Source organism: Prionailurus bengalensis, chromosome D1, assembly GCF_016509475.1.
Source record: "Prionailurus bengalensis isolate Pbe53 chromosome D1, Fcat_Pben_1.1_paternal_pri, whole genome shotgun sequence".
In the NCBI taxonomy this organism is placed as follows: Eukaryota; Metazoa; Chordata; class Mammalia; order Carnivora; family Felidae; genus Prionailurus; species Prionailurus bengalensis.
In genome coordinates, this window is record NC_057346.1 from 25,887,093 (window position 1) to 25,904,832 (window position 17,740).

The window sequence follows — 17,740 nt, forward strand, 5'->3', positions numbered from 1 at the left end:
GAAAGAGGAGAGAAAGAGAGAGAGAAAAAAAGAAAAAAGAGAAAAAGAAAGAGAAAGAGAGAGAGAGAGAGAGAGAGAGAGAGAAAGACAGACAGACAGGAGGCAGGCAGGCATCCAAATTGGCAAGGAAGAAGTAAAACTGTCATTGTTTGCAGATGAAATGATAGCATACATAGAAAACCCTAGATTCCACCAAAAAACTAGTAGAACTAATGAATGAATTCAGTAAGTTGCAGATACAAAATTAATATACAGAAATCTTCAGCTGTTTTTTTTTTACATTAGTAACAAACTGGCAGAAAAATAAATTTAAAAAAACCATCAAAAAGATGGTTGCATCAAATAGAATAGAATGCCTAGGAATAAATTTACCAAGGACATGAAACACCTATACTTTGGAAATTACAAGACGTTAGTGAAAAAAATTAAAGATGACACCAACAAATGAGAAGACACACCATGCTTATGATTGGAAGAATTAATGCTGTTAAAATGTGTATACTACCTAAAACAAACTGCAGATTTAACATAATCCCAATCAAAATACCAATAGTATTCATCACACAAGAACAACAAAAAAAAAAAAATCCTAAACTTTGTAAGGAACCACAAAAGACCCTGATCAGCCACAGCAATCTTGAGGAAGAACAGAGCTGGAGCTATCACAGTCCCTGATATCAAAATTGTACGGTATACTGGCACCAAAAGCAACACACAGTTCAACAGGACAGCAGGCAGCCCAGAAAGAAATTTATGCATATACAGTCAATTCATCCATGACAAAGGTGGCAAGAAACACAATGGAGAAATGACAGTCTCTTCAACAAATGGTGCTGGGAAAACTGGACAGCTACATGTGAAAGACTGAAACTAGACCATTTTCTATCACCACACACAAAAATAAACTCAAAATAGATTAAAGATCTAAATGTATGGCCTGAAGCCATAAAACTCTTCTAAAAGAAAATATAGGCAGTAATCTCCTGGACATCAGCCTTAACAGTACTTTTCTGAGTATTTCCTCAGGCAAGGGCATCAACAGCAAAAATAAGCAATTGAGACCACATCAAACTTAAGAACTTGCTCAGTGAAGGAAACCATCAACAAGACAAAAAGATAACCTACTAAATGGGAGAAGATATTTGCAAATGATATATCCAATAAGGGATTAACATTCAAAATATATTTCAAAATCCTATAACTCAACACCCAAAAGACAATCCAATTAAAAAATAGGCAGAGGACCTGAAAAGACCTTTCCCCCCAAAAGACATCCAGATGGCCAACAGACACCTGAAAATATGCTCAACATCACTCATCACCAGGGAAATGCAAATCAAAAGCACAATGAGATACAACCTCATACCAGTCAGAATAGCGAGTGTCAAAAAGAGAAGAAATGACCAGTGTTGGCAAGGAAGTGGAGAAAAGGGACTCCTCATTGCACTGCTGGTGGGAATATAAATTAGTGCAGCCATTGTGGGAAATGGTATGAGGGTTCCTCAAAAAATTAAAAATAGAAGCACCATACGATCTAGTAATTCCACCTCTGGATACTCACCCAAAAAAACAAAAACACTAATTTGAAAGACATGTGCACTCTTAGGTTTACTGCAGCATTATTTACAATAGCCAAGATGTGGAAGCAGCCCAAGTGTCCATCAAGAGATGAATGCATAGGGGCGCCTGGGTGGCGCAGTCGGTTAAGCGTCCGACTTCAGCCAGGTCACGATCTCGCGGTCCGTGAGTTCGAGCCCCGCGTCGGGCTCTGGGCTGATGGCTCAGAGCCTGGAGCCTGTTTCCGACTCTGTGTCTCCCTCTCTCTCTGCCCCTCCCCCATTCATGCTCTGTCTCTCTCTGTCCTAAAAATAAATAAACGTTGAAAAAAAAATTTAAAAAAAAATGTTAAAAAAAAAAAAAAAAGAGATGAATGCATAAAGAAGATGCGGTGTGTACACACGCACACACACATACACACACACACACACACACACACACACACACACAGGAATATTATGCATTCATCTCTTCATGCTGGTTGGGAGGTCACACTATGAGAAGTTCTGCCTATTCTAAACTTAATGTCAAACAAGTCATTCATTATCCGTCCATTATTTCCTGAGTAATCTGTTCCAACCCAGTTTATGTCTAAATAAGTATCTCAGAGAGAAAATCAAACCCTACATAGTAGAAGTGTATTACTTTTCCTAACAGTTCACCGTCTATGATTAACTTTCATCTTCTTCAAAATGACATGATGTTGTCATGCTTTTCGAGAATCATTTGTGTCATTCCCTATGAAATATCATCTGTAATCAAATGAATGGGTTTTTCTGGGACTAGCTCAACATCGATACAATAATACTAAAATACAAAAGTTAAAGAAGAACACTTGGCCATGAAAATCACATTATTAAAGAGGATTCAATGAATTTTACCTTTCAAGTGGAAACTCAATTATGGTATGAAACTTTCCCTGAAGCGCAGCGGGTCCTTCTCCTACTTCAATATATTTATTTTCAGTCACAATTGGAGAAGTGACCTGAGCTTGCGTTCGTGCCTGGGCTTCCTCCAATGTCAGCAGCTTGGTGGATGGAGAGGAAACCAGCAGGGACTTGGGTCTCGACAGAGAAGCTTTGGAAAGAAAGAAAAGCAATGAAAAGAGTAAAGATTTTTGGCATAGATAAAAAAATATAAATATGTGTGAGTGTCTGTCTGTACATCAGTCTCCATCTATCTGCCTATCTGTGTTGTTTTAAATTTTCTTCATTAAGTTTTTTAAATGGCAAAAATAATAGGGCATTATACTGAATGAGGAAAAGAAGGTGACATAGCAGGTTGTTAACAATGACATATAAATATATATAAATATAGATATTTTAATTCCTTAAATAATTTAACTGTTTTCCTTTCTGAAAAGATACCAAGCAAGACCGGGTATCAGTGAGATCTCTTTGGTTTTGGAAAAAATTGTTCTTTTGCTGCTCCATAGCATATCTTTATATACATCAATAAATGACATATTTTTTAATGTGTCATGAACTTACATAATAGGTCTAATATGTAGTACTCACTAAGCACACACAAAATAACTATTAAGCTATGCATTTTGAGAAGTGGACATAAATTAGCTGCTTTCTACCAAAGACAGATTTATTATTACACTGAGATAAGAAATGCAGTTTTCCATCCCTTTATAAGAACAGATACATGTTCCTTGTAGTAAACAAAATCCGTGTGAGCCGTACCTGCTCCATCCTGAATGACAGCACTGATTTTCCCACTGAAGAGGACGTCTACATGATTCAGGATGAATTCAACCACCACAGACTGAATTCTCACTTCCATAAAAGCTGCTGTCCCACTGAAGCAGGCAGATTCTATCTGTTTCGATCTGGGGGGTAACCAACATTACCATCAGAGAACCCCAAAGATAGCAGTCTCAAAGAGCATTATTTTTTTTAAATGTGTAAACCACAGAGGAAGAAAGCATACTTTTAGCACCTTGGTTAAGCTCCGCTTGCCTCTTTTAAGGAGATGCTCATAAGAACAGCATATGGGTTTTACTTTTAAAAACTGTCCTCATGGAACACTGAAGGAACACTTTCATTTAAGATGACAAATTCTACTTAAGGTCATAAGTCAAATGCATCTTACCTTAGCAGGTTTGGAGCCCAAACAATTGCTAGGTTTTTTGCATGCATATTTGTGATGGAACAATAGTCAGCTAGAAGAGACAAGTGTCTCATCAGGAACTCCAGCGTTCTGGAAAATGCAATAGAACGTATTAACAAAAAGAAAACAGTATGTAGCAGTTTAGAGACTGAAAGTGCTAATTAACTTTTAAGATTTCAATAGAAAAAAAGAAAAAGAAACCATACAAACTCCAGCAAATTTTTTTGTTGCTGTTTAGGTTTGAATATTATTATTACCACAGAAATGTCAGAAGAATATTATGAATTACATACTCTGCATACAGTAATCGCATCTACAGAATTCTAAGAAAAAAGTGTAAGGCAGATGCAGTAAGAAATGAACATTTCTGACAGGACTGGTTCTAAAAAACAGTCTTAGTTTTTAAAAGTCTTTAGGAGGGGCGCCTGCGTGGCTCTGTCAGTTAAGCGTCCAACTTCAGCTCAGGTCATGATCTCACTCCTCGTGGGTTCCAGCCCGGCGTTGGGCTCTGTGCTGACAGCTCAGAGTCTGGAACCTGCTTTAGACTCAGTGTTTCTCTCCCTCCCTCGGTCACACTCTGTCTCTCTCTCTTGCTCTCAAAAATACATATTTTTAAAAAATAAAAAAATGAATGAATGAATGAAAATCTTTAGGAATATTTGCTCCTGGCTGTCAGACATCTAGTTTCTTTTTTTTTCAATATATGAAATTTATTGTCAAGTTGGTTTCCATACAACACCCAGTGCTCATCCCAAAAGGTGCCCTCCTCAATATCAGACATCTAGTTTCAAGGACACCAGTGAAGTAAGTCCTCCATAAAAGCTAATTTCTCAACACATGATATCATGAACTTATGATATTCTACTTGTAACAGACACGCTAACAGGAGAGGACTTAAACTTTTCTTTTATAAAAGAAAACAGTATTTCACAAGCCTAAACAGTTAAAAGAAGAATTGCAGTGGGCACCAAGGACAGAGAATATTTGAGTAAAAAATGTGCTTTTAGAAGAGAAAGCCTATTCCAAATCCTAATATCCTGGGTTATCTTATTTGCTTTAAACAATTCTATGCATATATAGAGAGATTAAAATAACAGGGCACAACAGTTTTGGAAAGAAAACATGATCAGCTTAGATCCAAGTGAGATCAGATAAACACACAGAGGTATTACCTACATTTCTCAAAGTGCCCCTACCTACAGTGTATAGGGACTGAAGCCATTAAAGACAATAAATAGGAGACAGAAGTTTAAGACTGTTATATGAAACAGTAATGAAGGTTAAACTGTGGTCGGCATATGAGCCCAAGAGACCAATGTGAATCTGAGAAGAAAGAGGCTGGCAGCTAGAAGCACTGTTGAAGATGCTTGTTTGCTTTCTTTCTTTCTTTCTTTCTTTCTTTCTTTCTTTCTTTCTTTCTTTCTTTCTTTCCTTCTTAATGTTTTATTTATTTATTTTGAGAAAGAGTGTGAGAGAGTGAACAGGGGAGGGGCAGAGAGAGAGAGAGAGAGATACAGAGAAAGACAAAGAATCCCAAGCAGGTTCCTTGCTGTCAGCGCAGAGACCCATGCGGGGCTTGAACTCAGGAACCATGAGACCATCATCTGAGTCGAAATCAAGAGTCAGCCGAGTTCAACCGACTGAGCCATCCAGGAGCCCTGAACATGCTTCTACAGGGATCTCATCAAGTTCCCCTAACAGCCCTACCCAGCACAGTGTTGCCACTCCCCACTTTATGGAGGAGAGAGCCAAGGTGTGTCCAGGTTACAAAGACAAGAAGTGCTTGTCTCAAATCAAGGTCGGCATGGCTCCAAAGTCCCTGCTCCTTCAACCGCAGGTGGAACTTTTGTTCCCTCCTAACATTCTTAAGTAGGAAAGGCAGACACACAGACAGAAGTGGGGCTGGTCTGGAGACCATGTACAGGTGGGAAGCTTGATAAATGTGTTCAGAAAACATGTAAAATCTTACAACTTTGGGTGGTGGGTAGATGAAGGAAGGGAAATATTAAAGTACTTCACAAATATACTTTATAGGAAATGCAAATCAAAACAACCAAAGATTCCATTTTATTCACATATCTAATTGTAAAAATGTTTTTAAAAGCTAAAGGAGAATTTTAGTCAGCAGTGCCATGAGGTGAGTGAGCACTGTCGTATTCAGCTGAGCACACACTGCATAAATCTTCACAGCTTAGAAATTTTGGCATATCAGGAAGAAAATTTTAGTGCCCTTTGATTTCCAAGAATTCCACTGTCAGGTCTTTATCCAAAAAAAACAAAACAAAACTAGATTTTCACAAAGATTCATGTAAATGGGTGGGCTTCACACTAATGTTCAAAATTGGGGGGAAAAATTCCACCAAGGAATGCAAACTGGTGTAGCCATTGTGGAACTGTATGGAGGTTCCTCAAAAAGTTAAAAATACAACTACCTTACAATCCAATAATCAAACTACTGGATATTGACCCTAAAATACAAAACACAAATTCAAAGGGATACATGCACCCCTATGTTTATTGAAGCATTATGTATAATAGCCAAATTATGGAAGCAGCACAAGTATCCGTCTGTAGATGAATGGATAAACAAGATGTGGTATGTATATATACAGACACACAGACACACACACACACACACACAAGAATATTATTCATCCATTAGAAGGAATGAAATCTTGTCATTTGGAACAATACAGATGTAGCCAGAGAGTATAACGCTAAGCAAAATAAGTCAGAAAGACAAATACCATGATTTCACTCAAATGTGGAATTTATAAAACAAAATAAACAAGTGAAGGAAAAAAAAAAAACAACAACAGAGAGAAACAAACCAAGAAAGAGGGTCTTAACTATGGAGAACTGATGGTTACTAGAGAGGAGGGTGGGGGGATGAGTGAAATAGGTGATGGGGACTAAAGAGTACACTTATCATAACAAGCACTGAGTAAGTGGGTACAGAATTGTTGAATCGCTATATTGTACACCTGAAACTAATATAACACTGTATGCCTAACTATACTGGAATTAAACTAAAAACTTAAAAACACCATAAAACATATCAAATAGGTAAATTAGGGAAAATGTTAAATAACATAAGAGAACACTATCAAAAATTATGTTTTTCAAGAATTTAAGGAATTAGGAAATGTGAATGTTAAAATCTTAAAAAGTCTGGATGGAGAGAGATACATAACGGGAGATTAACACTCAAATTATGTAGAGGACGCTAGAATATAAAAACACATTAGATAGCAGGAGATCTATCACAAGGAATTATATATTATATAGAATGGGAAATATGTATATAGTAAACAATATATGTAAAACATGTGGGCATGCATTGTAGGTAATATATATTAGGAATAAAGAAAATAATATTAGGATATACATTCTATATACGTATACATATACCAGCAAGCTATAAAATACATGGTGCATAAAATATATAATATATATATTCAATATATATTATTGAACATTTACTATTAGCAAGGTTCTGAGAATACAGTGATAAACAAGACAGAATTCATGGCCTCAAGGAACTTGTGTTTATAAAACAAACAATACATATATATCCATATAAATATATATAGATATATATTCTATACAGATATATGGTACAATACATGTACAATATATAATATATAGCAGGTAAAAGTATATAATGTTCAACAGGGAAGATTAAATAACTAAGGGAGCCACATATGTAATTAGTAAGGGAAATATCTATATATTGTTGAAAAATATCTATATCTGTATAATAAAGGAAAATATATACTGTGTAGGAAAAATATGAATATAGTTAGAGGAGATAAACATAATATATAGAAGTTATATATGAATATATATTGTAAGCTTTACCTAAAGCCAATTTTAAGTGTTTTTGTAAAGTTTATGCAAGGCTATTTTAATTCATAATGAAGTTAAATGGTATAAACACTTTATTTAAACATGATTTAAAAAATAATTTGTTTCTTGCTTCTACAGAAGATACATATGTGAGTGTATATACACACATACACACATTATAGATAAAACATAAAAAAGCAAATGCACAGATATACATAATAACAATAACAATAAGGGTAATTAACACATATAAATAGCACTTATGGAACAGGCCTTGTCCTAAGTTCTATTCCTTTAATATTCATAATAATCCTACTAGAAAAGTACTATTATTGTCTATTTTAGACACAATGAAACTGAGCCTAAGAGGCAAAGGAACTTGCCCAAGGTCACAAGGTCACATAGCTAATATAGGTAGTTTGGCTTCAAAGTCCCTACATTATCATGAGACATTATATATAACAGGTGACATAAATGTACTACACAACAAGGGATAAATATGTAAGGGATATAAATAAAACTTATGTTGGGAGATTTATTTATATAAAATATAAAAAATAAAAAATATAGGAGGCATACATACTTTACCAGATGAGAAATATATACATATATACTGTCTATTATATATATTTATATGGATAGATATACAGTATTGCCTATTTTATACATAACCCCTCTAAAACTTCAGTTCCTTGAGGTAATGAATTCTATCTTGTTTATCATTGTATTCTAAGAATAGCACCTTGCCAACAGTGTTTAATTATATTGAATATATGTTTTATATATTTTATGTACCATATATTTTAGTTTGCTGACATAATTATTCACATATACCATATATACAGTATATATACATACATATATTAGTATGTATACATATATATGCTAGACATGCTGTATACATACTATACTAATATATGTATACATGTGTATACAGTATATATGTATCCATACATAAAATATATATACACATATAGTATATCTCATATATGTATACATATATACATATATACACACACATAATACACACTGTCCATATATATTACTGATGTTCTCTTAATTCACCCACAATATTAACCAATACTCTCGATTCCCTCTGTAAAATGTACAGATTGGTGTCTACAGCACTATTAAGTTTTTTTGTTTAATAGGTTTCTTTCCCTGCACGACTTTGACTAAATATCATTTAAACTGTAAGCTTACCTAAAGCCAATCTTAAGTGTTTCTATAACTGTTCATGGCAGATTATTTTAAATCATAATGAAGCTAAATGCTATCACACTTATAAAACATGATTTTTTAAAAAAGAATTTTTGTTTCTTGCTTCCATAAATCTGTTGAATATTTTGCAGTCTTGATAAGGGTGAGCTGCCAAATGAGGAAGGAACAAATACTGTGACAAGCAGAGAACAATTTAAAACAAAACAAAACAAAACCTATAATTACCAGTAATATTCTCCTAGAGAGCAGAGATTATATCCATGAGATAAGAACAGGATGCTGTAGGGGCACCTGGGTGGCGCAGTCGGTTGAGCGTCCGACTTCAGCCAGGTCACGATTTCACGGTCCGTGAGTTCGAGCCCCGCGTCAGGCTCTGGGCTGATGGCTCAGAGCCTGGAGCCTGTTTCTGATTCTGTGTCTCCCTCTCTCTCTGCCCCTCCCCTGTTCATGCTCTGTCTTTCTCTGTCCCCCCCCAAAAAAAAAAAAACGTTGAAGAACAGGATGCTGTAAAGTAGAACAAGAAAGGCAGGAGGAAGGTACGGGGGAAGGACAGAAGGAAGGAAGAAAGTTTAGTTTGTTTGTTCCTGGAAATAACTTTTTTGTAAATAAGAGATGGAGGAAATCCGTATGTGGAAACTGACAAGGAAGGTGAGAAAATGAGTTAGTTCAAGAGCTACAATAAACCCAGAAAGAGAATAAAGAAAAGGGATGGGATTTCAGCTGCAATGAGAACCATCAAGGAAATAATAACAAGAAAATTTCCCAGAAGTTTCCAGATGGAGAAAGACTACCAAGTGTCCACAGCAAAGAATGAAAAAGAACCCACTCCAAGATGGGTCAATGTGAAAACTGAACACTAGGTAGGTTCTAAATTCAAAAGCATCCAGAAAGGATACAAACAAAACAAAATATGTCATATGGCTGCAGCATTTTTGCTTAGATGACAATGGTGTGATACCATCAAAATTATGGGGAAAAATTATTTACAGGCTAACATTCTGTAGTCAACTACCAATCAAATACAAGAGTAGAATAGGAGCATTTTCATATCAAAGTCTCAACACATTTACCTCCCGTCCGACTTTCCTGGAGAAGCTTCCAAAGATGTCTACCACAAAGCAGGGAGTAAAAACAAGGGAGATGACAACAAGAGATCCTGCAGGAGGCAATGAATAGAACTTCCAAAATGAGGGTTAAGAGTTCACAGTGTTGCACATCTAGAGACCAAACAGCCTGGACTGAGGTACTGAGTAGTGGGGCATAAGGCTCCAGCAGGGATATTTTCACGGGACCAAAAAAAAACCGAACACGTTGCCTGATAAGTCTGAACACACTGACAGAACATTTATAGTCCTGTGGAAGAGTTTCAGGGATAAACTAGTGATGAACAGAAACTTAGCAAGCCAAAAATGGGCATCTGCTACACACACACACACACACACACACACACACACACAGTTATTCCAGAAAGGAAATAAAGTCTAGTATCTATTATGTACAGTCATGAATAACAGTTACATGGTTGTAATACTACAATATAGACAGTGAATACTGGTTTAACTCCAAATGCTGACATAACCAGACTCTGAACATGAAAGAAGGGGAAGTGTGAGTTTGTGTGGTACTGGGGTGGGGATGATAAGAAAGCTAAATTTTATTCACCACAAAAGGAAGGTAAAAATAATTACCTAAAAATGAAAAATCAAGAAATAAAAGCATACGCATGCTATTCAGAAATAGAGAATAAGGAGAAATCAGGAAGGGGGGTTGTGGAGCATTTTTCATTTTACAGTGAAAAATAGTCATCTGTACACACCATTTGACTTTTTAAAACCATGTACATATATATTATATTGATCTTTTTTTTTAATTTAGAGAAAAAAGATATATTTATATGGTACCTCCTATAAAACTAAGTCAAGAAGTCTTGGCCTAATTCTAATCATCTGTCTTGCTATGTTTTACATTAAAAAAAAATACTCAGGGCCAGACTCATTCGCACATTGGATCTCATTATAACATCAAAAAAATCCTCTTAAGAAGGGATTATTAGTATTCTTTTCACACACATGGATATTAGTGCTTGGAGAGGTCACATAGGAAGTGATGAACATGCAAATAAAAACTCCCATCTATCAAAGCTAATATTCATTATATTGCACTAGGTTTCTTTTTCTGGCAAGTACAAAAAAAAAAAAAGTTGTCTTCCTCCTTAAATATTCTTCAATAACTGTGTATTATCAGATTTGTCTCCTCAGCTTTCTTTTTCAGGGTTGAAGACCTCATTTCTTGACCTTCCTTCACAAAAGCTCTTTTGTGTTGTTGGTTTTTTTTTTCACTCTTCAATGGGTCGTTAAGAACCTCTAATTCCCTCACATTCCTCTTAACACAGGATACGTTAACAGGACAATGAGTCAGGGCCAAGTTACCTTCTGGCTCTTGATTATCATGATTTACAACTATAGTGCTGACTAAAAAAAACTATGCTAATTTTTAATGTTGATTAAAAATTTTAGTGTTGAGTGCCAAATTTAGTGCTGAGTTTTCAAATACATATATGACCAATGTGATTCTTTAAAAAAAGCATTAAATTACTTAATTCGTGTATTACTAAAACATCTACTGCATTTACTTTTTGTCAATGACTGAAATTTAAAAATTTTACCTTTTGCTTTTTTGCATATTATCACCTATGGTTCATACTGTTTTCTTTCTCTCACTAAATGGCAGTCATCTTTAATTTTATTCTGGTCTTCTCTGATATGACCAAAACTATTTCTTAGAGTCCAAACTAACATACAAATTAAATTGAGTCTTAAAAAGTAGCAATGGCAACAAAAACAATAAACAAGAACAAGACCTAAAAGAAAACACAGGTTTATAGATCATCTGAGAGTCTCTTGAGGAGGAATTCTGAGACCCCTGTTAGGTTTTGTGGTTCTATGTAGCTTGGACACCTTTTGAAAAAGGTAAGAGGGTTGGAAGTAAACAGGCACTCAGCACTGTATCCTACTTTGGATTCAAGCAATCACAAGTATTCACACTTGTGATCATACACCAGTATTTCTCAGGGTATCAAAAGACAAAAAACAAAACAACCCCCCCCCCCCCAAAACAGGTTTAGTCAACTATCAATCTGTTCATTTATTTTTGTTCATTAATTCAACTTTTATTAAGTGCCTACTGGATGCCAAGCACTGTGCCAGGCCTTGGGATACAGAAACATAAATGTATGAACAAACGGAAGTTTAAACAGAACTCCATGGAAGTTTTAGTAGTTAGAAAACCAAAGACAAACACCACTCTTCGCATCAACTGACTTGTACTCTTGGGTGATATCTACAACACGTGATTTACCTGTAGTGAGGAGGGGGCAGTTGTTGGATGACATCGTGAATTTTGATCAGCCTTTCTTCATCTGTTGCTGCTGAAACAGCATCCTGCAACAATCACAATGAGAAACAGACCAGAGGCTTTGTTGGTAGAAACTTAAGCTATTCCCTTACAATTCAGTTCTCACTCTACTGAACGACAAGGAACTATATAGTATCAAGAAAGTAAACTTTGTTTCCATACTGTATGGACATTGAAATCTATTAAAGGATAATTTTTTAAAACTTTATGGTAACCAATTTGAGGATGATAAGATTAGTGGGCCAAAGTCAGAAACTAAATGTATGCACATGTGAAAACAGTGAAGACTATGGACTAGCTATCAATAACAGTTTTCTGTTTTCTTTGAAGGAGATATTTTAGTCACAGAACTATTTCTTACATGACCAAACCAATCTTTGCACGTTTGGCATAAAATCACAGAACAACTCCAAAGAGAACTTAATTAGCAGTGACTTGTACTCACAGAAAATTTCTCATACAGCTGGTAGGTGAGCAGAGGGTTTGGGAGCTCTCGAAAATACAGCTTACAGAGGGAGCCCACGGAATGGATGTCTTGAACATAAGGTTCTTTAGTCAGGTCGGGGACATGTTCAGAGTCAAATTCATGGCTAACAAACGAGACACAAAATACAATTATTTTATTGAAGGAAAAGCAAATATAGGACTTAAAACAGAAAGCATAGTTAATGTTTTATTCAAGTGATTGTATTTTATGTAGGTTATGTTTGGACTTCAGCAGTAACTGGATGTCTGATCATAAAAGAAGTGTTTTTCTAAGTGGAAATTATGGGCATAGCTCTAATATTACAAAGGACAACAACCTCTGAAACATATATGGATGAGCAGCTCTTAACACATAGATCTGAAAACAGAACTCCCAATTTCCAGTGCTTTGAATATCTAATATTTTGGCAATTTTGGAAAGTAGGGCTGAGTGGCAGCTGGTCCATGAACAACTCTGTACAGAAATCCCTCAGGAGTATATAGTTCAGGAATACTTTATTGAAGGAGGATAAGAAGCCAGAACAATATAAAGCAATTTCTAGCTAACTGAATTTGAATAGCCAGTAAGATCTATAGTGTAAAGTGAGTGAAATGTAAGTTGTGCTTAGAATACTAAGGCAAGTTAGGCTCACTCTCCAGGAGGTTAATTAATATTAATCGACAGGCATGGGACTACTTATCAACCTAGAGGATTAGTGTATGTGGACAATGGATCTGCTCCATCTGACACTGAAGACTGAAACTATCTTCAGTACAAGAATCAGTTTAAGTACTTTACAAACGTGTATTCCTGAAAATAGAGAGGAGCTTGTGGTCAATTGGAGTATTAAAATCTGTGTAGAATAATGGCAATCACTGTGCAGCACAGTGAAAAATGAAGGATAAGAGCATATTAAGAACAGACTAGAATCTAAGAGATTAAGAGAAAATAAAATTTATATTGCTGGTATAACGGATACCACTATTTTTGTCTCTGAGAAGACAATGGGAGAGGACATAGAATACATAACATGTATATGTGCTACAAAGCTAGTGTTAAAGGGGATTAGAGGAAGTTTCACCACAGAAATGCAAACAATTATAATAGAACATTATGAAAAACTGTATGCCAACAAAGTGGACAACATGGAAGAAATGGGTAAATTCCTAGAAACATATAAACTACCCAAACTGAAACAGGAAGAAACAGAAAACTTGAACAGACTGATAACCAGCAAAGAAATAGAATCAGTCATCAAAAACCTGGGCCTGATGGCTTCCCAGGGGAATTCTACCAAACATTTAAAGAAGAGTTAATACCAATCTTTTCAATACATTCCAAAAAAACAGAAAGGAAGGAAAACTTCTAAACTCATTCTATGAAGCCAGAACTACCCTGAGAGCAAAACCAAATAAGGACGCCACTAAAAAACAGAACTATAGGCCAATATCTCTGGTGAACATGGATGCAAAAATTCTCAATACTAGCAAACCAAATCCAACAGCTCACTGAAAAAATCATTCACCACGATCGGGTGTGATTGATTCCTGGGCTGCAAGAGTGGTTCAACAGAAGAAGTCTCACTCGTCAGTTTTAATTAAGAAGAATAATTCTATTACAATGGAAATTGTCATCTCATTTTTTTCATGGATGCAAACTTTGAAGTTTGCTCAAATTTCCAAATATAGAAATGAGACAAAATATAAAATTGAAGAGATTAAGGAGACATGGTTTTCTGATAGAACAAATGAAGAAATGGCATTTAGGAAAACATTTACAAAAATCAATATGGATATTATTTCCCACTTCATCCAGACTATATTACTGAAAGTTATGGTTATCAATGTGCCTTAATTTTGAAATAATTTAATTTTAAGAAATTACAACAGGAACGAAAAAGAAAATGCCAAATAAGTTTTTACCGTAGTCTCTGGATATTAGAGGCAACGCCAGAGAGACGATATATTCCATCCACAATGCCATATCTCTCAATGAATGCTGTACAGCTTTGAAGAACCTGGGGGACTAAAGACAGGGTTTTAAAAACAGAGATTAAATTGGGAGTATTCTGTCAAAACAAAGTTGACAAAAAATCAGAATGTCCTAGTTTTCATAAGCAAAAAAAAAAAAAAAATCTGTAAATTAAAATTATAAGGGGCAGAGATTAGTCTACTACAAAAATTGATGAAGACACGTTTACTTATTTTCACATGTAAACTAGACAACTGGTACCTGAATATCAAGACCAGCTCTCTCCCATTACATTTAAGTGTTAACAGTAAGTGAAAGAATTCATATATTAGGATAGTTACATGTAAGTGTAATGGTAAGTAAAAGAATTCATGTTACCAGGAGAGTTGTAACAGTTTTGCTGAACTTCACACATAGAAAATGGATATAACAAAGCTAATGCTTATCCCAACATTAGGCAATTATCACTGCCTGTAAGTGTTCCAATTTCCTACTTAAAAAAAAAATTTTTTTTTACATTTATTTTTGAGAGAGACAGAGCACAAGTGGGGGAGGGGCAGAGAGAGAAGGAGACACGAAATTGGAAGCAGGCTCCAGGCTCTGAGCTGTCAGCACAGAGCCTGATGTGGGTTTTGAACTCACAAACTGTGAGATCATGACCTGAGCCGAAGTCGGCCGCTTAAACCACTGAGCCACCCAGGCGCCCCCCAGTTTCCCACTTTTAAAAGTTTCTTTCATCTGGGGCACCTGGGTGGCTCAGCTGGGTAAGAATCTGACTCCTGATTTTGGCTCAGGTCATGAATGATCTAATGGCTTGTGAGTTTGAGCCCCACATCAGCTTCTGTGCCGACAGTACGGAGCCTGCTTGGTATTCTCTCTCTGCCCCTTCCCTGCTCTCTCTCTCTAAATAAATAAAAATAAACTTTAAAAAATAAAAAAAAATAAAAGTTTCTCTCATCTTTTCATATTTAATGCTAATTCTGAATTTTATCCAATAAACAAAACACCAACATAAGGCAAAGGTCAACCTGACTTCAGGTAGAAGGAATCTTTTAATTTCCTGCCTGTCTTTACATTAAAATTGCTGATGTTTTGACTTAATATTATCAGTTAATCATAAAGGACACTGTAGCAATAAGCAAAAACAAAAAAACAACAACAAAAAAAAGAAGGGGTACTCTCTCTGGTTACCTCACTAAAGACCTGATACAAACTGACAGCTAGTCCGGCCTATAGTCTAGAAAAGACCATTCAAAGTACATAATTTAAAAGTTTTTATACTCATTCAAAAATGTACAGTAGCTGAAATTTGAACTTTGTCTTAATGTCTTAATTGTCTTACTGAAGACTGATGAATTTACAGGCTTTAGTATAACAATGTTCATTTGATAGTGTTAGTTAAAAGAATCCATGAAAGAAAGGTTGGGAGAGCATTATTTGGTCTGCAAAAAACTGCTATACAAAGGATGAAACATTCAGATTGGCAAATGAAACAACTGAGATATTTTAATTAGGTAATTATAGCTAATGTATTTCATTTACTGTATATAACATTATTATTATAACAGACCTTTTTAAAAATTTTTTAATGTTTATTTATATTTGAGATAGAGACAGAGCATGAGCAGGGGAGAGGCAGAGAGAGAGACACACGCAGAGAATCTGAAGCAGGGTCCAGGCTCTGAGCTGTCAGCACAGAGCCCGATGCGAGGCTCGAACCCACAAACCGTGAGATCATGACATGAGCCAAAGTCGGAAGCTTAACCAAGTGAGCTACCCAGGTGCCCCTATATCAGACTTTTCATCGGTTCTCCTGCCTTTTTTTTGTCCTTCCTGCATTCCATCTTTTAAATTCTACCAGATCCTATAATTTAATTTAAAATTTAAACTCTTTAGCTTTGAATAATTTTTTTAAAGCAGCTATATTATTGAGCATGTAATAAGTGCCAAGCTAAGTTTTTTACAATAGATGCCTCAATCAGTTCTCACAAAAATCCATAGGAAAAGCTCTGTCACTATTTTGAGAGGAAACTGAGTCTTACAGACATGAAGTTTTAGCCAAGGGCAAACAGGAAACAACGGACGAGATGAGATTCTAATTTAAACAGTTCAAGTACAAAGCCAATTTTTAACTAAGGCAAAATACTGCCTAGAACATAAGGTCCTTCATGGTTTGCACTTACATTATTGATTTCACAACTCTAGGCCAACTCAAGTCTCTCCTCTTTGCCACACAAAGCAGCCATTTTATAAGTCCCTCAATTTCCTAGTATAGAAAAACCACTTTCCTCTTCTGGGATTCTCTTCGTACTATCATCTTCTTATAGAAAACTCTTGGCTGTTGTTGAAAACCCAACTGAATTTTCACTCTTAAGCAAGCCTTCTTTGAATATTCCCAAGGAGAGCTAGCTGCACTATGTTCTAGGTGCCCAAAGAACTATGTCATTTTGAAATATTTGCTTGTTTATACAACTATTACCCTTTACTAGTCAAGCTCTTAAGGAGCAAAAAGCATGTTTCATCCGTCTTTGTATATTCAAAGTCTGTGTCTGGAAACAACGTACAAATTTAGCAAATGAATTAATCTATAACTGCCCTTGTGAGCCTGAGAAAGTCATATGATCAAGTCAGCAGAGCAGGGCCATCTTAGTTTCCATAAGAAACTGTATTCATTTTCAACTGTATGCTTTCTATCATCTTAGTAACAAGAAAAATATCTTTACGAACTGGAGTGCTAGTACTAATACTGCTCCATCAGTGATAATCTCAATACCTTAGGTTTCTATCCTTACAAACTAGAAGTAAAATAATTGGGGCGCCTGGGTGGCGCAGTCGGTTAAGCGTCCGACTTCAGCCAGATCACGATCTCGCGGTCCGTGAGTTCGAGCCCCGCGTCAGGCTCTGGGCTGAGGGCTCAGAGCTCAGAGCCTGGAGCCTGTTTCCGATTCTGTGTCTCCCTCTCTCTCTGCCCCTCCCCCGTTCATGCTCTGTCTCTCTCTGTCCCAAAAATAAATAAAAATGTTGAAAAAAAATTAAAAAAAAACAAACTAGAAGTAAAATAATAAACTGGGACCTGAAAAATTTCTACCACCTACTTCAAAGGAAATATATTCAGAGATTATTGGGATAACTAATATAATTACT

At 35.8% G+C, this 17,740-nt stretch overlaps 1 protein-coding gene across 5 annotated transcripts in view; it reads right to left on the reverse strand.

The window, feature by feature from the left end:
- Positions 1 to 17,740, reverse strand: part of ARHGAP32 (Rho GTPase activating protein 32) — a 302,758-nt gene that overhangs the window by 19,650 nt on the left and 265,368 nt on the right. For all 5 annotated transcript variants that reach the window (XM_043579809.1, XM_043579808.1, XM_043579812.1 and 2 more), the window contains 6 exons: positions 14,548 to 14,650; positions 12,605 to 12,749; positions 12,103 to 12,185; positions 3,658 to 3,765; positions 3,249 to 3,394; positions 2,439 to 2,634 (listed from right to left, as the gene is read on the reverse strand). In XM_043579809.1, coding sequence (XP_043435744.1) covers positions 2,439 to 2,634; positions 3,249 to 3,394; positions 3,658 to 3,765; positions 12,103 to 12,185; positions 12,605 to 12,749; positions 14,548 to 14,650 — 781 coding nt within the window. The remainder of the gene's footprint in view (positions 1 to 2,438; positions 2,635 to 3,248; positions 3,395 to 3,657; positions 3,766 to 12,102; positions 12,186 to 12,604; positions 12,750 to 14,547; positions 14,651 to 17,740) is intronic.